The sequence below is a fragment of the Pan paniscus genome, chromosome 10, assembly GCF_029289425.2.
Source record: "Pan paniscus chromosome 10, NHGRI_mPanPan1-v2.0_pri, whole genome shotgun sequence".
In the NCBI taxonomy this organism is placed as follows: domain Eukaryota; kingdom Metazoa; phylum Chordata; class Mammalia; order Primates; family Hominidae; genus Pan; species Pan paniscus.
Genome location: NC_073259.2, coordinates 130,008,758 through 130,033,073, shown reverse-complemented (window position 1 = coordinate 130,033,073; position 24,316 = coordinate 130,008,758). Strand labels below are relative to the sequence as shown.

Below are 24,316 nucleotides of genomic sequence, written 5' to 3'. Positions count from 1 at the left end.
TCGCGCCACTGCTCTCCAGACTGGACAGCAGTGAGACCCTGTCTCAAAAAAGATTTTTTTTCATTTTAATCATTTTAAATTTAAATCACCATGTGTACTCAGCAAGGTTGCAAGGTACAAAATCAACACACAAAAATTAGCTGCCTTTTTATACACTAGCAATGAACAATCTAAAACAGAAATTAAGAAAACAAATCCATTTATAATAGCATCAAAAAACCACAAAATCCTTAGGAATAAATTTAACCAGGAGGTGAAGACTTGAACTCTGGAAATTACAAAACACCCCTGAAAGAAATTAAAGAAGACATAAATAAACGGCAAGGCATCCCATGCTCATGGATTGGAAGACAACACTGTGAAGATGATGATACCATCCAAAGTGATCTACAGATTCAACACTATCGCTATCAAAACCCCAATGGTGTTTTTTGCAGCAATAGAAAAATCCATCCTAAATAGCCACATATGGTTGGTGGCTACTGTGTTAACACAACCTTAAGGAGAAAGAAAAAATTTTTTAGGAGCAAGAGGAATGTTGGGGGGAAAGGAAAGAAGATGGACATATGGCTGCATAACCATATTTCCCTGGCTAAGTCTAGTCACCCAAACCCTCTGTTTGGATTTTAGATCCTGCAAGTCAGGCATGTACTTACCACAGTGCCTGGCACAGAACAGGTACTCAATAAATGTATGACAAATGAAGCATGCAAGGATGAACGAGACAAGTCACAAAAGCAGGGAGCAGTGACTCAGGAAATAAGGAGACCTGATAGAAACTTTCTGGGTGTCCTTGGCAAGTCACCTCATGCAACTTGGGAGCAATAATGATAACTTCCCTATACTCCTCAGAGTTAGTTTTACAAGGTTTGAAGTAGTTAAGAGCACTCTTCTAGAATAAGAAAGACTGCCAGGTGGGTGATTTTAGACAAATTATTTAATAATTAATGGTAGTATTCCACAGATATTAATATCTTTTTTGCTAGCATGTTTGCATGGATTATGTGAGATAATGTAAGTAAAGAATTTAGCAGACTCTGGAACATAAGTGCTTCAAAAATATTAGCTATTATATTCAAGTAAAACAAGATCAGGAAATGAAAGGGTTTTAAAAGCTCTACTGAGGCCAGGTGCAGTGGCTCATGCCTGTAATCCCAACATTTTGGGAGGCCAAGGTGGGGAGATCACCTGAGGTCGGGAGTTCAAGACCAGCCTGACCAACATGGAGAAAACCCGTCTCTACTAAAAAAAATACAAAATTAGCCAGGCGTGGTGGCGCGTGCCTGTAATCCCAGCTACTTGGGAGGCTAAGGCAGGAGAATCGCTTGAACCTGGGAGGCAGAGGTTGTGTTGAGCCGAGATCGTGCCATTGCACTCCAGACTCCAACCTGGGCAACAAGAGCGAAACTCTGTCTCAAAACAAAAACAAAAACAAAACAAACAAACAAAAACACTCTACTGCAACATAACACAACTCTACTGAAACAAAAAGTAGGTTTTGGCCTGGCATTTGTAGAACTTTGTTTTTGTTTTTTTGAGACAGAGTCTCACTTTGTCACCCAGGCTGGAGTGCAGTGGCGCAGTCTCGGCTCACTGCAACCTCTGCCTCCCAGGTTCAAGCAATTCTCATGCCTCAGTCTTCCAAGTAGCTGGGACTATAGGCATGCGCCACCACACCCAGGGAATTTTTGTATTTTTAGTAGAGACAGGGTTTCACTGTGTTGGCCAGGCTAGCCTTGAACTCCTGACCTCAAGTGATAACCTACCTCAGCCTCCCAAAGTTCTGGGATTACAGGTGTGAGCCACCACGCCCAGCCTGGCCTTGCACCTGTATAACTTCAGGTTGATGTTTACAGGCTCCAATTGAACTCACCTGAACACCGTACTCTGTGGGGAGTTCGAGAGTGCATGCTGGCGTTTCCACTGCCAAAGTCCACTTCCAGATGCATACCTTCTGTAGGTGACAGTAGAGAGAGGGGCATGAGAAGGTCTGTGAAGTCTGCTGAAGTAACTTACACCTCTTGTGGTGACCCCAAAACTTCAAGTAACTAAGGACAGAGGCCCAGACTCTGTGCTGTGGAGTCTGGTCTTTTGAGAATATCACAGACATCACACAGCCCAGCCTGAACAGAGCTGCCCATGGGGACACGCTGCACAGGTCGGCCAGCTCGCTGATGCTGACCCAAAGGGCCAGGGCCTTTACCTGGACTTCAGCATCTGAGATGGTTGCCAGATACTTGGCGTCGTGGGTCATGGCCATGGCCATGATGCCATTCCCTTCAGGGCAGCTGTCAAATATTGTGTGCACAGGAATACTGCAAAACAGGACAAGGGGGGCGACACTTGCTGAGGTCTCCCTGGCTTCCCAGAGAGTCCCAGGGCAGGTCTGAGCTCAGCCCAAACCTCTCCAAAACAGAACAAAATGTGGTCTATCCATACAGTGGAATCTTTCTGAGTCATAAAAGGGAATGAAGCACTGACGCATGCTATGACATGGATGAGCGTCGGAAGCGATGCTGAGTGAAAGAAGCCAGGCACGAAAGGCGCGTGGTGTATGAGTCCACTCATATGAAACGGCCGGAATAGGCAAACCCACAGAGACAGATAATGGATGCAGGGTGTCCTTCTGGGGCGGTGAAAATGTTTTGGAACTGGATAGAGATGATGGTTGTATAAGAGTGTAAATGTATTAAATGTCACCAAACCGTATGCTTTAAAATGGTCAGTTTTATGTTATGCGAATTTAACCTCAACAACAATAATAGTCAAGCCTAACTCAAGGCAATGGGCCTGCTGTTTGCCCTCTTCACAAGCTCTAGGTTCTCATTCACTAGGTACCAGGCACTGATTCTGTGCCAGGTTGTGCCTGGCAGGAAGGATGTAAATATGAAAAGATGACTAGGACAACGTCCCAGCTCTCAGGGAATCGGGCACTCTCCTACACAGGTGGGAATGCAAAGGAGCAGCACTTTTCTAGAAGCAGTTTGGCTGTATCTATCAAAACCTTCAATGCATACACCCTACAGCCCAGTAACTCCACCCTTACGACTTTTTCCTAGGGAAATCATGGAAAAAGTAAACAAAGGTCAATGAAAATTCACAGTCATCATGGTACTGCTCTAATAGCAAAAATCAAACAACACAAATGTCCCTTAATTTACCATACATGAATTATTTAAAAAGATATTATAGCATAACCATATGATAAGAAACTAGGCTGGGCACAGTGTTGCATACTGGTAATCCCAGCACTTTGGGAGGCTGAGGAAGGTGGATTGCTTGAGCTAAGGAGTTCGAGATCAGCCTGGACAACATGGCAAAACCCTATCTCTACCAAAAATAGAAAAATTAGCCAGGTGTGGTGGCACGTGCCTGTGGGCCCAACTACTTGGGAGGCTGAGGTGGGAGTATCGCTTGAGTCCAGGAGGTTGAGGCTGCAGTGAGCCAAGATCACGCCACCGCACTCCAGCCTGGGTGATAAAGCAAGATCTTGCCTCAAAAAAAAAAAAAAAAAAAAAAAAAAGGCCAGCGTGGTGGCTCACACCTGTAATTCCAGCACTTTGGGAGGCCAAGGCAGGTGGATCACCTGAGGTCAGGAGTTCGAGACCAGCCTGGCCAACATGGTGAAACCCTGTCTCTACTAAAAATACAAAAAATTAGCCAGGTATGGTGGTAGGCAACTATAATCCCAGCTACTCAGGAAGCTGAGGTAGGAGAATCACTTGAACCCAGGAGGCGGAGTTTGCAGTGAGCCGAGATTACACCATTGCACTCCAGCCGGGGAACAAAAGTGAAACTCCATCTCAAAAAAAAATAAAGACATAAAAATTAAAAATAGAAATAAAAATAAAAACTTTGCTGCCTTCAAAAAGAATGAGGTAGATTGGGAAAGTGACCAAAATTTGTGAAAAAAGCACACTGCAAAACAATCGCATCATCCTAATCATGTGTGTGTGTGTGCGTGTGTATGTATTGAAAAAACTCTGGAGGAATAGACTCCAAACTGTAAGCAATGGTTCCTCTGAAGATGGGGTTTGGGTGAGGAGGAACTTTTATTTTTTGCTCTTACATTTCCATACTGTGTTACTGACAAGACCTTAGAGCTGTATGATTCCAACACAGCCTTGAAATACCCAGAATTAGATGACATGCAAGTATCTAAGACAGCCAAAGCACAGAAGCAGTGGAAGCGAAGATGGAAGCTGTAATGGTTGGGTTGGGGGAGGTCTGCTGATTCCCACTGGAATGAAAAGTAGGTGGTAGCAAGACTTAAACCAGGAATGCGGGTCACATGGTTCTTTTTTGTTTGTTTGTTTGTTTGTTTATGGAGTCCTAGATACAGTGAAGATAAACAGGCCTCAGCATCTCTGTATGTCACACTAGGGTCCCAACTGGCTGGTATCAAGTCTGTGTCCCAGCTGAGGACTTCTCTGGTTCTCTGTCACTGGAGAAACTTCATCCTACTGAGAAGCAGCCCCAGAAATTCACCTGGGAAGGCAATTCCAAAATGATTGGAAATAACACAGTGAAGTCCTTAGTGAGAAAATGTATCTTATCCCTGGAGATACTTGGAATTGAATATAGAGAAGATGAAGTCAGTCAGACCTGCATTATTAACATATTTGTGATAAGGGAATTTGTTCATTTTTAAGGAATTTGTAATGTTTAAGTGAATTTGACATACCAGAGTTGCTAACAGATTAGATCTGTGATGCTAATTTAAAATATATAGTTGATTTAGACTTGTGATTTTAAATTAAAATCGTAATAGGTTTATAAACAATATTAGAACACTTAAGGAAACTTAAGATTTACCATATTTATGTCTAATTTACTAGATTTGCTGTAATTACTTAAGTACCATGAAGGATTTGTTTGTTAATCAGACTACTAAAAAACGTAAGGAAACTAAATCTCTTAAATATTGAAATGCAGTTTTACATGTTTAAAAGGAGTTAATAACCAAATTTGTAAGTGGGGCCAAACATTAATCAAAGCCTCTTCAAAGGTGATTGCAAAAATATGCTAGATTTATAAACAGAGTAAGATTTTTAAGCTGAGCGAAAAACTGGAGGAAGAACTACGGTTTTTAATTTATCACTAATAAAATGAATATTAATCCTAAAACCAAAACAGCCTCTGAATAATCTTTTCTGGGTCCCAAAGTAATCACTTGGGATATCATAAAATTCATATTAACATAGCATTTGCATTATTAATCACAGATATGCTTTACTGTGAAATTAAAAAAAAAAAATCACTGCCCTCAAGTTGCTTCATGTCTAGTAGAGAGAGAGTTTCACAAATAAGGAAAAAACAGTGGCTCCACATCATAACGGGGCAGCTCTGTCTGGTGAAGGTGTTGGTCAGCAAAGGCTTCAGAGATGAGACACACCTGAAGGACTCTGACCCTTCTGCCGGCCGACTGCAGGCTTCTACTGCATGAGATAATACCCTTCCCTTGTGGTTAAGTTGGATGTGCCAGTACTTGCAGCTGAGAGCGTGTAGCAGCCGCAGACGGCTACGGGTGCAGGCAGCGGGCATTTCACTTTCTGGGGGAAGTGTCTGCAGGGCCCTAATGCAGGGTGCGTGTCCCCTGTAGCATAAGTTGATTTGACAATGGACAGTCTCTAAAGGGTTTTAATCAGGGTGGCAACACAATCAGATTTGTTTGGGAAAACATCACACCAACAATGTTGTGGAGACAAGCTACATGAAGATATCCATATACGTGTGTTCAAAACAAAAGCAAATGTTTTGGAAGGAAACACACCAAATTGATTACCTCTAGAAAGAAGACTAAGATCGGAGATGGCAGCCAGTGCTTTCCATGAAAATGTATCAGTTTTCATTAATTTTTTTTTTTTTTAGATGAATTCTCGCTCTGTCGCCCAGGCTGGAGTACAATGGCACGATCTCGGCTCACTGCAACCTCTGCTGCCTGGGTTCAAGCGATTCTGTCTCAGCCTTCCGAGTAGGTGGGATTACAGGCGTGCACCATTATGCCCGACTAATTTTTTGTATTTTGTATTTTTGTAGAGACGGGGTTTCACCATGTTGGCCAGGCTGGTCTCGAACGCCTGACCTCAAGTGATCCACCCGCCTCGGCCTCCCAAAGTGCTGGGATTACAGGCGTGAGCCACCATGCCCGGCCTGGTTTTCATTAAATTTAAGAGTTTTCTATTAAAATGTACTAAAATCTTTTTTTACAAATTAAACAGATGAGCCGGGCATGGTGGCTCACGCCTGTAATCCCAGCACTTTGGGAGGCTGAGTCAGGTGGATCACTTGAGCCCAGGAATTCGAGACCAGCCTGAGTAACATGGTGAAACCCCATATCTATTAAAAAAAAATACAAAAAAATTAGCTGGGTGTGGTGGTGTACACTTGTGGTCCCAGCTACTTGGGAGGCTGAGATGGGAGGATCATCTGAGCCCAGGAGGTAGAAGTTGCAGTGAGCTGAGATTGTGCCACCGCACTCTAGCCTGGGCAACAGAGCGAGACCCTGTCTCGAAAATAATAATAACAACAACAACAACAACAGATGAGGCTGGGCACAGTGGCTCACAGTTGTAATCCCAGTACTTTGGGAGGCCAAGGCAGACGGATCACTTGTGCCTAGGAGTTCGAGACCAGCTTGGGCAACATAGCAGGACCCTGTCTCTACCAGAAAAAAAAAAATTAGCCAGGCTCAGTGGCATGTACCCATGGTCCCAACTACTCAGGAAGCTGAGGTGGGAGGATCACTTGAGCCTGGGAGGCCAAGGCTGCAGTGAGCCATGATCACACCACTGCACTCCCGCCTGGGTGATAGAGTGAGACCCTGTCTCACAAAAACAAAAACAAAAACAAAACAAAAAACCAGATGAAAGACCATACATTGTTTGATCTATCCATACAATGTACTGTGATTCCGCCATAGAAAGGACACGTGCCACACCACGGATGAACCTTCAAGCACGATGCTAAGTGAAAGAAGCCAGACACAAAGGCCATGTATTGTAGGGATGTGAGATCAGAGAAGCCACAGGAAATGACGTGTTAGATGCCACAGAGAAGTCAAGTCAGATCAGGATCAGGGTTGGGTAATGAGAGCCCCTGGAGGTCACTGGTCACCTGTGGGAGAGCAGTTCCTGTGTCCCCCACTCTAGAACATTCAACGTAACTTCTTCCTAACCTCCTCGTGCATCTGGACTCACTTGTTGAACTCTTCCCTCCCCACCCACCTACCTAACCAGGCCCTAACAATCTTGTCAGTGAATCTGACTGCTCTCTGCCTCAGGCCAGGAGTTAAGAAAGAAAACCCATCTAGGATCCTCTATCATGGCCTGGTGCTGCGCTCTAGTGATCCTCACAACATCCTGTGCACTGGGTTTAATGGGCTAAGTGGTCCCTCAAAACTCAGGCCCACCTAGAACCTCAGAATATGACCTTATTTGGACACAGGTCCTTTGTGGACATAGTTAGTTAAGATGAGGTTGTGCTGGACTGGGGTGGGCCCCAAATCTAATGCCCAGTGTCCTCAAGAAGACACAGATGGATGCATGGTGGGAATGTCATGGGAAGATGGAGGCAGAGATTGGAGGGATGCGTCCACAAGCCAAAGACACCAAGGGTCACCCGCAGCCAGCAGAAGCAAGGGGAGAGGCCTGGGACAGATTCTCCCTCACAGCCCCCAGAAGCAGCCAACACTGCCGACACCTTGGTTTCAGACTTCTGGCCTCCAGAACTGCAAGAGAGTAAATCGTTTGAGGTAATTTGTTACAGCAGCCCAAGGAAAGTAAAAAACAGTATACATCATTATTCTTTTTTCACAAATGGGAAAGTCACTTTCTTCTCTGGGCCTCCAAGTCACACAGCAGACCACGGCTGACTGGGCATGGAAGCCCAGGTGGACGCCAGAGCCCACACTCACACCTGCCTCCTGCCACCTGCTCTTTCATGTCACTCTGAATTCCCCTGGGCCCCTCCCCTTCTCCCCTTCCAATTATCCTACCCAGGCAAGCCACCACCAGTCACATTCCCTGTTCTTATTCCCACCCTGCCCAGCACGGCTGGACAAGCATCACCACCCACCCACCATCTGCTGCAGGCTCATGCTTTTTGTCCCCAACCAGGCCCCTCCCTGAAACCCTACAGCTCCTTCCCTTCATTTGGTGGACCTCTACTGCATTCTCATTGATTATACCATGTCACATCCCACAGCCCAAACTACCAGCCCCATTCCCAATGTCCTCGGCAGATAAGACGGCCTCCTGCTTGAGGGCTGTCACACAAGGTGGCGTGCTCAGCCCCACAGTATCCCCCAACTGCCTAGGCATCATCTTGCCCAGCACTTTGAAAACTATCTGTGGTGAAAGATATTTTTAAAAACTTTATTCCTTTGCAGACCAATAAATATTTTTTTTCTTGAGACAGGGTTTTGCTCTGTCACCCTGGCAGGAGTGCAATGGCACGATCATGGCTCACTGCAGCCTCAAACGCCTAAGCTCAAGCCATCTTCCCGCCTCAGCCTCCCGAGTAGCTGGGACTACAGGCATGCACCACCACATGTGGCTAACTTTTAATTTTTTGTAGAGACAGAGTCTCACTATGTTGCCCACTCCTGGCCTCAAGTGATCCTCCTGCCTCAGCCTCCCAAAGTGCTGGGAGGCTCCCAAAGTGCATGAGCCACTGCGCCCGGCCCAGGTCAAATACTTTCACAAAATAAAAATACCATAGCAAGAACAAATTGCTATAGAAGTTCCCATAGGCCCCCTCTCATTTTCTGTACTTTCTGTTCAACATAGCCCAGGACCGGCTGACAGATGAGCTCAGCCTGCAGACCACACTTTGAGCAGCACTGCCCAAGCCCACGGAAATTCCACCATTCCTTGTTGGATGCACTATCAGAAAAGGGACCAGAAAAGGTGAATTTGATGAGTTAGGAAGAAAGGCAATACCGGATGACAACCTTGATACCAGAGAGACTCTCCATTCAGTCTGCCTCTAGCCGGGGAAGGAGGAGAGTGAGTTACAGAAGCAGATACAAGGAGGGAACACAACCCCGGCCTTCCGGACCCAGCTCCAGTGCCAGAGAGTCTGTGGGCTGTCAACCTCCCCTCACCACCTGGACTGGTTTATCTGACGCTTGATCGAAGTGAGCCTGCCTTTTACCCCCAGGTTAAGAAGGTCACTGCAACTCATTTCTTAGACACCAGAGTGTGTCAAAAGGCTGGTAGGCTTATCACGAGAAAACCATCAGACACAGTGCAATAGATGGAGACCCTACCAAATCCCTGACTTGTACTCCTTAAAACTGTCAGTCATCAAAAACAAGGAAAGTCTAAGAAACGGCCATAGCCATGCAGAGACTAAGGAGCCATCACAGCTAAATCGAATGTGGTCTCCTGGGTGGGATCCTGGATGTCTGGTAATAATAATGTGTCAATATTGGTTCATGAATTACAGCAAATTGATCCTACTAATGTAAGATGTAACTAATGTGGGAACCTGGGTGTGGGGTATATGGGAATCCTCAGTACTATCTTCCCAATTCTTCTGTAAATCTAAAACTGTTCTAAAAATAAAAGTCTGTTAATTTAAAAAAGAGAGAAAGAGAGATCGGATGCAGTGGCTCATGCCTGTAATCCCAGCACTTTGGGAGGCCGAGGCAGGAGGATGGCTTGAGCCCAGGAGTTCAAGACCAGCCTGGAAACAAATCAAGACCCCATCTCTACAAAAATATAATACAATAAAATAAAATATTTAAAAAGAGGCTAGGCAAGGTGGCTCATGCCTATAATCCCAGTGCTTTGAGAGTCCAAGATGGGAGGATCTCTTGAAGCCAGGAGTTCAAAACCAGCCAGGGCAACATGGCAAGACTTCCTCTCTACAAAAGTAAGTTAGCCAGGTGTGGTTGCATGCGCCTGTGGTCCCAGCTACTCGGGAGGCCAAGGCAGGAGAATCGCTTGATCCTGGGAGTTCATGGCTGCAATGAGCTATGATTGCGCCACCGCACTCCAGCGTGGGCAATGGAGCAAGACCCTGTCTGTACAATAAAAGAAAGGAGGCAATGGTGGGTTGTTAGAATTAGAGAGAGACTGCAGAGAAACAGCAGCTTTGGAAAGCCTCCCATCATTACTATACCTAAAACCATGGCAGGCAAACAGATCAAAATTGAACATATCCAACAAGAAATGTATGGAACGGGGAGCAGCGATAGACAGGAACACTTGGTAGCAACCATTAAGAACTGCCCAGAAGAGGCAGCATGACCAGCCACTAAAAAATCTGTCCTTGTAGAAGTAATGTTTCTCATTGTAAATGACAGATTTGCCATCTGGGTTATGCTTTGAGCTTGTGTGAGCTAGGTTAGTGTGAGTCAGCATAAGCCAGTCTACTGTGGAACGCCAACAAATCAAATTTCTAGGCATTGGCATTGCTCATTCTGTCACTGTCACACAGTGGCAGATACTCTACAGAAATTCAGGGAAAAAAGAAGTGGCTACACAAAGCCTACCCTGTGAAGGAGTCCCATATAATCACCAGGCAGTCTGGCCCTTTGTCTGCTGTGGCAATCCAGCGCCTGTCTTCACTGACACAGAGGCAGGAGATAATATTGGCGTGGCCCTATGGAAATGGAGAGAAAACGCTTTGAAACATCCAACATGCAGCCCAGCCTTGGCCACTATCAGCAAAGGCTGGGGCCCCACAGAGAGATCTGAGCTCCTTTCAACGCTCATCTGGCTGGAAATTCTGTTCCCGCTGGCCTTCCTGGGGGTTTCTCCACTTCCTAGTGGGTGATTTTCAAACTTTCTCTCCCTCCAAACACCTGAAAGATAAGCTCCCCACATGAACAGTGGCTCCTAGAGGTGAAGGCAAGCGGCAACTCCCAACCCAAGTGGAGGATAAGCATCTGGGCCCTCCCCTCCCCCAGCCACTCAGAGTCACGCTGCCGGCCTCTTCTCTCTAGAACACTGCTCACTTCAGGGCTCTGAGCAGCTCTGGGGCAAAAAGTTCCCCACTGGTCTCTCTACTCCCACTCTTTTTGTTTGTTTGAGGCCGGGTCTCACTCTGTCACCCAGACTAGAGTGCATCAACACAATCTTGGCTCACTGCAGCCTCGATCTCCTGGGCTCAAGCAATCCTCCCACCTCGGCCTCCCAAGTAGCTGGGACTACAGGCACATGCCACCGTGCCCAGCTAATTTTTACATTTTTTGTAGAGACAAGGGTCTTGCCATGTTGCCCAGGCTGGCCTCAAACTCCTGGGCTCAAGCGATACACCCACCTCAGCCTCCTTGGCCACGGCCTGTGCTGAAATTACAGGCATGAGCCACCATGCTCGGCCTCTGCTTCCACTCTTATATTCTTACAATCCTTTTATGCACACAAGAGAGGAATCTTCTGGAAACACAAATGGTAGCACTCCCTGCTGGGAAATGACCCCTCTTCCCTCCTTCCTTCTCCGTCTCCCTCATGGTGCAGCAGCCACACCAGCCTTCTTTCCAGGCCCCACACACAGGACTGAACACTTGTTGCTCCCTCTGTTTGGAATGTTCTCCCCCAGACTGTCTTTGGCTGGCTCATTCGCATCCTCCAGGTCTCAGCAGAAACAGCACCTCTTCAATCCCTGCCCACTCAATCTAAAGTTAAGTCTTCTCTTACCCTGATTTTTCTCCCTTAGAGCGTTTTCACATCTCCTTTCAAGCACTGGTTACAATTTGTAATCATTTATGTGTTCACTTGTTTAACATCTGTCTCTGTTCTAGACTGTAAGCTCCATGAGAGCAGGGAATACATCTGTTTTGTTCATTACTACAGACCTATACTGTGAAACATAGCAGCTATAACTATTTGTGAAACGAATGGATGGTCAAGGCCACTCCCAGCCCTCTGGCCCTAGTGAGGCTGGACTCCTGCCTCCTTCCACCCCAGCCCATTTGCGCATCCTGCTTCCCCTGACTATCTGAGCCTGCCCACAGCAATCTCTCCTTCTCTCTCTGCCATCACCACTGTGTTCACTGCCATGCATTCAATGAAGCTCCAAGGGGAGCTGCCTGCTGATTTCTGCCTACGTATTTCTGGACTTCTAGAGAGTGAATTCCTTAAGTTGCACCCAGACATCTTGAGTCCCTGGCACAACACTGAGTATTGACTGGGTCCTTCGTAAATAGCTCGTGGTGTTTTTGATCTAGGCATCAGCTAAGGACACTCCTGTAACAACACACGTCAACTGAAAGGGTGATGTGGAACAGTTGACCAGGCCAACGAGTGGAAAGTCAGACACCAAGGAATAGGATGCTTGGAAAGGTAAATGATGAAAATGAAATGGGTCCCAAATATCAGGAACAAAGGAGGCAGAGTGCTGTGAGGAGGGCAGGCATGAAGGACAAATGGGGGAGGCTCAGAGAGGGGTGAAAATGAGCAAAGCTGCTGAAAGGAGGGAGGGATAAAAGGACAACTGACCTACTTAACACTTTCAAGACAGGAGATGTAGAGTCATTGTTTACTAGTACAGTCTTGGGCAAGTCACTTAAAACACTCTGAGCCTCAGTTTCTTCTTCTGTAAAATGGGTATATGAATACCCACTTCTTGGTACAGTTATAAGATGAAAGCCCTTTGAAAACTAGAGACGTGTGTAAGTGTCCGTGAGGTCGGCACCCTGCTGAATAGCTGCCCTTTGTGTTATATCTGTGGAGATATGAGCTACACTGTCCACATTTTTGCAGAAGTGTAAGAAATACAGATGTTTTAAATTCTCACTATAAAATTAATATCAACTGCTGTTTTGTAAGTTGATTCTGATTAGAAACAGAGAGACAATAAACAATACCATGTGTTTCTAAAGACAGGCTTGCTTTTAGTTCCAAGGAGAGTGGGAAAATACGACAGTGATAGAATGAAGTCAGCCCTTGAGATACAAAACAAAATACCACACACACGTTAAAGACAACTCCCCCACCTGTAGGAAGGAAATCCCTGCATACCTGAAGGTGGTATTGATTGTTCCTGAACACGTTGTAGATGATCGCAGTGTGAGCACAAACATACAGAAGAACTCTCTGCCTTTCCTCTCGAATATAGTAAACAGGAAGAGAACTATTCCATCCAAACGACCAGGTCATGGTCTGGAAGACAAGGGCAAAACCAGCAAGACATTACAGCGTGTTCAGCCCAGAGCTGGGGCTCCAGGAACTCGCCGGAGGGGAAGGATTTCACATCAACAATTCAGCGAAGAGGAACCACTTTAAGAAAGTCCTCAGCCAGGCGTGGTGGCTCATGCCTGTAATCCTAGCACTTTGGGAGGCTGAGGCGGGCGGATTACCTGAAGTCGGGAGTTCGAGACCAACCTGGCCAACATGGTGAAATCCTGTCTCTATTAGAAATACAAAAAATAGCTGGGCGTGGTGATGCATGCCTGTAATCCCAGCTACTTGGGAGGCTGAGGCAGGAGAATCGCTTGAACCCAGGAGGCGGAGGTTGCAGTGAGCCGAGATCGCGCCATCGCACTCCAGCCCGGGCGACAGTGTGAGAAAAAAAGGTTAAGATGGCAACGTTAATGTTCCGTGTATTTTACCACAATTTAAAAAAAAATTTAAAGGGTGAATTTTATGGCATGTTAATTATATCTCCATTAGAAAAGAAAGTCTTCAACAATACACAGAAATAACTTCCTTTTCTTCCACTCCCCAGGACCTAAACTTTGTTCAATACCAGACACACAGTGAGCACCTAACGTTGTGAAATTCCATTTACTTTCTAAAAGCATGTAGAGTAGACAAGTTACAACGAAGTCATTATGTAACTTTATAAGAAAGGCAAATAGGCTGGGAGCCCTGTTTCATGCCTGTAATCCCAGCACTTTGGGAGGCTGAGGTGGGTGGATCACCTGAGGTTGAGGGTTCTAGACCAGTCTGGCCAAAATGGTGAAACCTCATCTCTACTAAAAACACAAAAATTAGCCAGGCGTGGTGGCACGCACCTTTACTCCCAGCTACTCAGGAGGCTGAGGCTGGAGAATCACTTGAACCTGGGAGGCGGAGGTTGCAGTGAACTAAGATCGTGCCACTGCACTCCAGCCTGGATGACAGAGTGATACTCCATCTCAAAAAAAAAAAAAAAGAAAGGCAATTAATTATTCAGCCTGGGTATTTGGTCCCTATGTACTATTTCTACTGGAAGGATAAAGGATGAAGAGACAAAATCTCTTCAGAAGAATTAAAAATTCTGTATTGCCTGGAATAAACCCAAAATTAAAATTTTATGAAATGAAAAATTATAAGTACAATAAATCTGACTACTGCTTTTACTTCAATACGAGTTTATTTATGTACTAGTTTTGTGTTCAAAGTTTTTTGGGTTTTTTTTTTTGTTTTTTTTGGAGGGGGGCACGGAGTCTCACTCTGTTGCCAGGCTGGAGTGCAGTGGCACAATCTCAGCTCACTGTTCACTCCGCCTCCCAGGTTCAAGTGATTCTCCTGCCTCAGCCTCCCGAGTAGCTTGGAGTACAGGCATGCACCACCACATCCAGCTACTTTTTGTATTTCTAGTAGAAACAGGGTTTCACCATGTTGGCCAGGATGATCTTGATCTCTTGACCTCATGATCCGCCTGCCTCGGCCTCCCAAAGTGCTGGAATTACAGCAGTGGGCAACGGCGCCCAGCTCAAAGTATTTTTTAAAAATTAAGAATAAACCAACTGTGGCACATCCAGACAATGCAATATTATTCAACCAGGAAAAAAAAAGGGCTAACAAGCCACAAAAAGGTATGGAGGAAAGTTACATGCATGTTGGTAAGTGAATGAAGCCAATATGAAAAGACTGCATATTACATGATTCCAACTATGACTTTCTAGAAAAGGTGAAACTATGGAGACAATAAAAAGATCAGTGTGGCCCGGCACAGTGGCTCACGCCTGTAATCCCAACACTTTGGGAGGCCGAGGCGGGTGGATCATCTCAGGTCAGGAGTTCAAGATCAGCCTGGTCAACACGGTGAAACCCCATCTCTACTGAAAATACAAAAATTAGCCAGGTGTGGTGGTGCATACCTGTAATCCCAGCTACTTGGGAGGCTGAGCCAGGAGAATTGCTTGAACCCAGGAGGCGGAGGTTATAGCAAGCTGAGATCACGCCATTGCACTCCAGCCTGGGCAACAGAGCAAGACCCTGTCTCAAAAAAAAAAAAAGATCAGTGGTTGCCAGGGCTCAGGGGAGGAAGGGAGGGATGGATCGGTGGAGGACAGGGGGTTTCAGGGCATGAATCAATTTGTATGATACTAGAATGCTGGGTACATGTCAGGATACATTTGTCCAGGCCCATAATAAGCATGACACACAGAATGACCCCCAATATACACTATGGACTTAGGTTAATAATAAGGTACCAGTATTGGCTCATCAGTGCTAACGGATGAACCACACTCATCCAGGATGTGAATAAAAGGGAAAACTGGGAGAGGAGGGATGTGCAGAGGAATATGTGGGCGCCCTGTGTACAGTACATTCAGCTCAATTTTTTTTTCTTTTTTCTTTTTTTTTTTTGAGATGCAGTCTCGCTCTGTCACCAGGCTGCAGTGCAGTGGCATGATCTCGGCTCACTGCAGCCTCCACCTCCTGGGTTCAAGAGAGTCTCCTGCCTCAGCCTCCTGAGTAGCTGGGACTACAGGCATGCACCACCATGTCCAGCTAGTTTTTGTATTTTTAGTAGAGACAGGGTTTCACCATGTTGGCCAGGATGGTCTCAGTCTCTCAATCTCATGATCCGCCTGCCTCAGTCTCCCAAAGTGCTGGGATTACAGGCATGAGCCACTGCTCCCAGCCTTCAATTTTTCTATAAACCTAAAACTGCTCAAAAATAAAATCCAGGCAGGGTGCAGTGGCTCACATCTGTAATCCCAGAACTTTGGGAGGCCGAGGTGGGTGGATTGCTTGATCCCAGGAGTTCAAGACCAGCCTGGGCAACATAGTGAAACCCCATCTCTAAAAAAAATACAAAAATTAGCCAGGCATGGTGGTGTGCACCTGTAATCCCATCTACTCAGGAGGCTGAAGCAGAAGGATTGACTGAGCCTAGGAGGTGGAGGTTGCTGTGAGCCGAGATCGTAATGCTGCACTGCAGCGTGAGCAACAGAGCAAGACCCTGTCTCAAAAATATATATATATATTATATATATGTGTGTATATATATATATGTGTATATATATATATACATACACATATACATAAAATTATCTAGGGTCAAGTAATCAAATGCAGTAGAGTGCTGAAAGTGATGCGTTGCGTTGCTAAGAATCAGTGAATTAAATTGGCATATAGAAACAAAATCTGGTAAGTTTCCTTTCTTATCTTTGAACAATACTTATAAAATTAAATTGTTTCTCCCCAAGACAGACATAGCAGGTAATGTGGCCAATTTCTCTCTCCTACATTCTTAATTCCCCATCCTCTCCTGTTTCCATCTGCTCATTCCCTATAATTTATATTTATATTTAGATCTCTTATTGTGTGGGTGTGAGTGGTAGAATTATGGAATCATAATTGTCTCAAGCTGCAACTTCTAGGAACAGAATTATTTAATATTTGGCTGTTTCTTAAAAGCTGATTTATTCAAATGAAATTGTTCTTTTGGAAACTTGCTAATCCTAAAAGGATCATCTTCCTGGAAATTTATTTTGCCATTTAACAAATTAGTGACAAAAAGAAAGCATTCCTAAAAGGACTCCTGTCTTCAGCCACAACAGCTCTTCCCGGGTCACCACGAGGCTGACTTCACTTAGTGGTAACAGAACAACCCCACTCGAGCAGCGTTCACAATTGTGGAAATCAAGTAGTATTAATCATCGTGTTTTGCAGAAGTTTTAACATGCATGACAGATGATTATGGAGATAGCCACTGCTTACATCAATCTTTTTCTAAAACATATTAATCTGGAAAATAAAACTTTGCTGTCAAAACCAGATTTCATTGTATTTGATATTCATAAGATTCCTGCTCATAAATACATGATTGCCTTGTTTCCTAGCTGGAGGTGGGATCCACAGTCATGTCTATTTACCGTGAACACTGGGAGCTAGTACAGGCCTTAGCACTAAGGAGAGGACCCCAAAGGAAAAGGAGGATGCTGTGGACACAGGAGAGATGGAGGAGCACGTTCACTGTAGGACCTTGTGTGACAGCAAGAAATTAGAAGCAACCTAAATGGACACAGAAAGGGGAACAGTTACATTTAAAAAGAGGAAGTGGGCTGGGCACGGTGGCTCATGCCTGAAATTCCAACACTTTGGGAGGCTGAGGTGGGTGGATCACCTGAGGTCAGGAGCTTGAGACCAGCCTGGCCTACATGGCGAAACCCTGTGTCTACAAAAATACAAAAGTTAGCTGGGTATGGTGGTGCGTGCCTATAATCCCAGCTACATGAGAGGCTGAGGCAGGAGAATCACTTGAACCCAGGGAGGCAGAGGTTGCAGAGAGCCAAGATAGCACCACTGCACTCCAGCCTGGGTGAGAGTGAGACTCCATCTCAAAAAAAGAAAAACAAAAAGAGGAAGTAGAGATACATGCACTGATACAAGAAACCTTCCAAGACATATTAAGTGGAAAAACATTTTGTAGAAATGCAGGATTATCTCACTGGTAAAAAAAAAAAAAAAAAAAAACCTAAACAACACAAAAACTAAATGTGAGCCATGTGCACAGGCATGGGCACACAGATAACATGTTGTACATGCACAGAACAAGGTCAGGAGAGGAGCAGTCACAGCCAACTGTGGCAGGAATTACATAGGGAAATGAGATTGGGTGGGGGTGTGTGTAGGAAGAAGAATCTTCGCCTTCAAACATGTATAAGTTGTCTGAATTTTTACAAATAATCCTGAATAGTTTTTGTTTCTTTGTTTGAAACAGAGTCTCACTCTATTACCCAGGCTGAAGTGCAATGGCGCAATCTTGGCTCACTGCAACTTCTGCTTTCCTGGGTTCAAGCGATTCTCCTGGCTCAGTCTCCTAAGTAGCTGGGATTACAGGCATGCACCACCACGCCCGGCTGATTTTGTATTTTTAGTGGAGAGGGGTTTCACCATGTTGATCAGGCTGGTCTTGAACTCCTGACCTCAGGTGATCCACCCAACTTGGGCTCCCAAAGTGCTGGGATTACAGGTGTGAGCCACCGCGCCCGGCCAACACTGAATAGTTTTAACAAAAAGAAAAAATTGAGGCCGGGTACGGTAGCTCACACCTATAATCTCAACACTTAGGGAGGCCGAGGTGGGAGGATTGCTTGAGCTTAGGAGTTCAAGGCCAGCCTGAGAGACATAGTGAGACCCCATCTCTAAAAAAGATTTTTAAAATTAGCTGGGTGTGGTGATACACGCCTGTAGTCCCAGATACTGGGGAGGCTGAGGTGGGAAGATCCATTGAACCCAGGAGACGGAGGTTGCAGTGAACCATGATCGCACCACTGCACTCCACTCTGGGCGATAGAGTGAGAGCCTGTCTCAAAATAAACAAAAAGAAAAAAATAATAAAGGAGAAAGAGAGAAAGAAAAAGAAAGTGAAGGAAAAAGAAAGAAGAAAGAAGATACATGCAATAAGCTAAAGAAATTTCAGGAGGCTGAAGTGGGAGGATTGAGTTCTAGTCCAGCCTGGGCAACACAGCAGGGTTCTGTCTCTTAAAAAAGGCCGGGCATGGTGGCTCACGCCTGTAATCCCAGCACTCTGGGAGGCCTAGGCGGGCAGATTGCATGGTCAGGAGATCAAGACCATCCTGGCTAACACGGTGAAACTCCGTCTCTACTAAAAAAAAAAAAAAAAATTACAAAAAATTAGCTGGGCGTGGTGGTGCATGCCTGTAGTCCCAGCTACTCGGGAGGCTGAGGCAGGAGAATCACTTGAACCCAGGCGGTGGAGGTTGCAGTGATCCAAGATCACGCCACTGCACTCCAGCCTAGGTGACAGAGCGAGACTCCACCTCAAAAAATAAATAAATAAATAAAAGCTAAAGTAATTTGTAAAGGAAGACAGTCTAGAAAATTTTTGGTTCTGCCGTTTTGGTTCTGCAGTGAGACCAAGGCTAAGCGAGACCCAAAACTTGGGGAGTGGCTCTTGCCAAGTCCAGATAGCTGTGCCCCTGACACAAAGAATACACCTTCTCCTTAGAGACATTACCTGATTTATGTTTGCTGGCTAAACAAGACAAGAGTCTTTGTGAGCCCTAAAGCTCAATTATTCTTTCTCTCGGAGTGAACAGTTGCAAGCTATGGGAGAGAGGCTGTCACACTGGGCTCAAATGAAGCCAATATGCAGAAAGGAGGTTTTCAGTTGCCTGCATTTCCCTCCAGACATCTTGCCACCGTCATCGTCATGACACACAGTTGCGGACACTTATTGAGTACTCACTATGTCTTAGGAACTACATTAAGTATTTGATATCCATTCAATCACTTCCACATCTTCCAAAGGCATGAATCTACAGGAAGGATGAATCCTAGGAAACAATTTTCAGAAAGTAGCAGATGGAGGAAGAAGGAAAAAACTCCTCCTTTTCCTTCTCTGGGTAAATGATAATATTTTTACTCCTCGCAGATGGTGCCTCCCTGGAATATTTTCAGCAGTGGCAAAGGCAGATTCCTCTGGACTGCCTGGGGCTTTTCACTGCGGCTTTCACTCCTCCATTACCTTCCACTCTGGGACCCTCTGGGAATGGATGGTTTTGGGGGCATGTAAAGATAAAGGCAGAAGAGGTGAGGCAAGAAGGGGAAGGGGTGGAATTGGCAGCATGAAGGAGGAGTTTTACAATGTGAGAGAAAAAAGGAGAGGAGACAGGAGGGAAGAGAGAAAAGGGAAAGGAGAGGGGAGGGGAAGAAGAGGGAAGGGAAGAAGAGGGAAGGGAAGAAGAGGGAGAGGAAGCGGGAAGGAAAGGGGGAGGAGGAAGCTGGGGAAAGGGGCGGAATGGAGTTTGGATCTCCCACGTGAAATAGCACCCTATGCAACAGACAAACTATGTCTGGAATTTCCTGCCTGCTGAGCAACACCATTGAACGCAGATGCCGCTCTCAAGTTCATGTTCAGTCACACGTGTTCCAGTCGGAGCTCTTAACCGAACTTTAAAAGACACAAGTCTAGGCTGGGCGTGGTGGCTCACGCCTGTAATCCCAGCACTTTGGGAGGCCGAGGTGGGCGGATCACGAGGTCGAGAGATCGAGATCACCCTGGCCAACATGGTGAAATCCCATCTCTACTAAAAATACAAAAAAAGCCAGGCATGGTGGCAGGCGCCTGTAATCCCAGCTACTCAGGAGGCTGAGGCAGGAGAATCGCTTGAACCCGGGAGGCAGAGGTTGCAGTGAGCCAAGATCGTGCTATTGCACTCCAGCCTGGGCAAGAAGAGTGAAACTGTGTCTCCAAAAAAAAGACACAAGTCTAGGCCGGGCATGGTGGCTCACGCCTGTAATCCCAGCACTTTGGGAGGCCGAAGCAGGTGGATGACCTGAGGTCAGGAGTTCAAGACCAACCTGGCCAACATGGTGAGATGCCATCTCTACTAAAAATACAAAAATTAGCCAGGCGTGGTGGCTCATGCCTGTAATCCTAGCTACTCGGGAGACTGAGGCACAAGAATTGCTTGAACCTGGGAGGTGGAGGCTGCAGTGAGCCAAGATCGTGCCACTGCACTCCAGCCTGGGCGACAGAGCGAGACTGTCTTAAAAAAAAAAAAAAAACACAAGTCTATTATTAGTTTAAAAAGTATCCTTCTGGTGGTATTCTTTTTCCCCCAACATGCATAAAATTCCCCTATTGCGCAACACTCTCAAAGCACTGGGGGAGATTTAAAAGCATTACACTTACCAAGGGATACACCGGGGCGCTTTTATCCTTTTGAAACAGAATGTCCTCTGTGGTGCTGGACACCAGTGACTCCCGGGAGATCCCTGCTTTGGACTGGATGTCGGATACTCTCCTTTCTTGTCCCTCCTCTCTGTTTTCTGGCTCCAAGTCCCTTCTTTCTTGTCCCAGTTCATCTTGGGGCATCCGGTCGGTTTTCTCCTCAAGCTCTCCTGAGGGCTGCCTTTCAGGGGAACTAATCTGTTGTTCCTCAGGACTGATTTGATCCAAATCAAGAAATTCAATTTGTGTGCTAAGGTCTCTTAAAAGCTCATCTGTTTCTGCATCCTCCAATTGTAAGGAAAGCTTTGACTTGCTACCTCTTTGGGTTTTCTTTAAAAAGAAATAAAATATCATGATTCCATACACAGTATGTGCTGCTACTCACCATTTATTCACCTTTTCTATTCCCAGTCAGCCAGTCTTAGTGTTAGCCTCACCTAGGAATTATGAAATGTTTTTTAAAAGAGGCTGGAACATTTTGTACTTAAAAAACAAAACAAGATGGGGTATAATGGCTCACGCCTGTAATCCCAACACTTTGGGAGGCCAAGAGGGGAGGATCACTTGAGCCCAGGAGTTCAAGACCAGCCTGGGCAACACAGTGCCACCTTATGTCTACCAAAAATGAACAAAATTAGCTGGGCGTGGTGGTACATGCCTGTAGCCCCAGCTACTCAGGAGGCTGAGGTGAGAGGATTGCTTGAGCCTGGGAGGTTGAGGCTGCTTGTGAAAGATCATGTCACTGTACTCCAGCCTAGGTGACAAAGTGAGACCCCAGAAAGGAAGGAGGGATGAGAGGAGAGGAGAAGGGACAGGAAGGGGAGGAGAGGGGAGGGGAGGGGGAAAAGGAAAAGATAAGAAAAGAGCCGGGCACGGTGGTTCACACCTGTAATCCCAGCACTTTGGGAGGCCGAGGCGGGCAGATCACGAGGTCAGGAGATCGAGACCATCCTGGCTAACATGGTGAAACCCCGTCTCTACTAAAAATACAAAAACAAAAAATTAGCTGGGCGTGGTGGCGGGCACCTGTAGTCCCAGCTACTCGGGAGGCTGAGGCAGGAGAATGGCGTGAACCCAGGAGGCGGAGCTTGCAGTGAGCCAAGATTGCACCATTGTACTCCAGCCTGGGCGACAGAGCGAGACTCCGTCTCAAAAAAGAAAAAAGAAAAGAAAAGAGAAAAGAAAAGAACAGGACAAACGTGGGTGTGTTCAAGTTTATTCTTGGCCTACCAGCAGACCCACAATGGCAAAATCATTCTTCTAAGTGGCACTCGTGGTCTCCAAAAGGCTGACTAGCTACAGACAATGACCTATTCTTAGGCCACAGCTAAGTTCTCCCACTGGGGGCAGTCTGTGGGAAGCCTACACTCCTATTATCATACCGACTCCATTCTAAGGCGAGCACCTCAGCTGTGGCACACACCTCCTCCAGGAAGCTTTACCTGGCCATCCTCCAAACTGAGTTAAGAGGCCCTGTTTCATCTCCTGTGCATCTTTCACTCACTGCACTCATGGGTCTGCCTCCCTACACACCTTAGAGCTCCTTAAAAGAATGGATTGTGGCCAGGTGCAGGGGCTCCTAGCACTTTGGGAGGCCAAAGCTGGTGGATCACCTGAGGTCAAGAGTTTGAGACCAGCCTGGCCAACTTAAGTGACAGCCTGCCTCTACTAAAAATACAAAAAAATCAGCCAGGCGAGGTGGCGGACGCCTGTAATCTCAGCTACTCGGGAGGCTGAGGCAGGAGAATCACTTGAACCCGGGAGGCGGAGGTTGCAGTGAGCCGAGATCACGCCATTGCACTCCAGCCTGGGCAACAAGAGTGAAACTCTGTCTCAAAAAAAAAAAAAAAAAAAAAAAAAAGAATGGATTGTGGCCGGGCGCGTGGTGGCGTGTGCCTGTAATCCTAGCACTTTGGGAGGCCAAGGTGGGCAGATCATTTGAGATCATGCGTTTGAGATCAGTCTGGCCAACATGGTAAGACCGAAACCCCATCTCTACTGAAAATATAAAACATTAGCTGGGTGTGGTGGTGGATGCCTGTAATCTTAGCTACTCAGGAGACTGAGGCAGGAGAATAGTTTGAACCCAGGAGGCGGAGGTTGCAGCAGGCTGAGATTGTGCCCCTGCACTCCAGCCTGGGCAACAGTGAGACTCTGTCTCAAAAAAAAAAAAAAAGGAATGGATTGTACCTTATTTGGTTTTGTGTTCCCATAGTCTGGCCTATACTAAGCACTCAACTAATGATTCTGAATGAATTGATGAATGAATTAAGATGACTACTTACTGGGAAAATTCCTGATGTGATTGACTGGGAATCGGTAATCTGTGTCTCCAAACGGATCATGGACTCTGTGACTTCTTGGGGCTCCACTGTGGTTTCTTCCTGTATTCCTGAAGCCTCCTTCTCCTGGACTTCTCCAGCCTTTTCCTCAGTTTCTTCCATGACAATCTTTTTGTCCTCCTTCCCCTCCTCCTCCTCTTTCTCCTCCTCCTCCCCTTCCTCCTCACCCGTTTTCCTCTCCTCCTCCTGAGACTCTCTCCATGCTAATGTGTCATCTTTTGATTCCTGTTGTGGATCTTCTACTTCTTTATAATTTGGATTAGCTTCCTCCTCTTCTTTCATTTCTGTTTCTCCATTTTCTCCTGTTGCTTCTCGGGGAGCTTCTTCTGCATCTGACATTCTTCTCTGTAGAGTTTCCTCTAGAGAGATTTTGACCATAATAACCAGCTGGCCCTCAGCTTCCCATTTCCATCTCCTAGTGCGCTAACCTACTGATGAAATGTGCATAAATGGCTCTGTTCCCTTTCCATAGGAATAAAAAGAATGTCATGTTTCTGACCAGGCACGGTGGCTCATGCCTGTAATCCCAGCACTTTGGGAGGCCAATGCAGATGGATCACCTGAGGTCAGGAGTTTGAGACCAGCTTGGCCAACATGATGAAACCCCGTTTCTACTAAAAATACAAAAATTAGCTGGGTGTGGTGGCGGGTGCCTGTAATCCCAGCTACTCAGGAGGCTGAGGCAGGAGAATTGCTTGAACCTGGGAGGCAGAGGTTGCAGTGAGCCAAGATCACACCATTGCACTCCAGCCTGGGTAACAAGAGCAAAGTTCTGTCTCAAAAATAAAAACAAAAAAAGAATGTCATATTTCTGGCCAGGCACAGTGGCTCACGCCTGTAATCCCAACACTTTGGGAGGCTGAGCTGGGAGAATCAGTTGAGGTCAGGAGTTTGAGACCAGCCTGGCCAACATGGTGAAACCCCATCTCTACTAAAAATACAAAAAGTTGGCCGGGCGTGGTGGCTCACGCCTGTAATCCCAGCACTTTGGGAGGCCGACGCGGGTGGATCACGAGGTCAGGAGATCGAGACCATCCTGGCTAACACGGTGAAAGCCCGTCTCTACTAAAAATACAAAAAATTAGCCGGGCGTGGCGGCGGGC

General features: G+C 46.1%; 1 protein-coding gene across 6 annotated transcripts in view; it reads right to left on the bottom strand.

Moving 5' to 3' along the window:
* CFAP251 (cilia and flagella associated protein 251) overlaps positions 1 to 24,316 on the bottom strand; it is an 86,176-nt gene that overhangs the window by 59,169 nt on the left and 2,691 nt on the right. For 5 of the 6 annotated variants that reach the window (XM_008957741.5, XM_003832350.6, XM_055096268.2 and 2 more), the window contains exons 2-7: positions 23,157 to 23,572; positions 20,833 to 21,201; positions 12,972 to 13,112; positions 10,502 to 10,611; positions 2,204 to 2,315; positions 1,874 to 1,954 (exon numbers count right to left, since the gene is read on the bottom strand). In XM_008957741.5, the coding sequence (XP_008955989.1) occupies positions 1,874 to 1,954; positions 2,204 to 2,315; positions 10,502 to 10,611; positions 12,972 to 13,112; positions 20,833 to 21,201; positions 23,157 to 23,552 (1,209 nt within the window). In that variant the 5' untranslated portion in view covers positions 23,553 to 23,572. Of the gene's footprint in view, positions 1 to 1,873; positions 1,955 to 2,203; positions 2,316 to 7,699; positions 7,730 to 10,501; positions 10,612 to 12,971; positions 13,113 to 20,832; positions 21,202 to 23,156; positions 23,573 to 24,316 lie in introns of all 6 variants that reach the window. The other variant, XM_055096267.2, reaches the window with a different exon arrangement.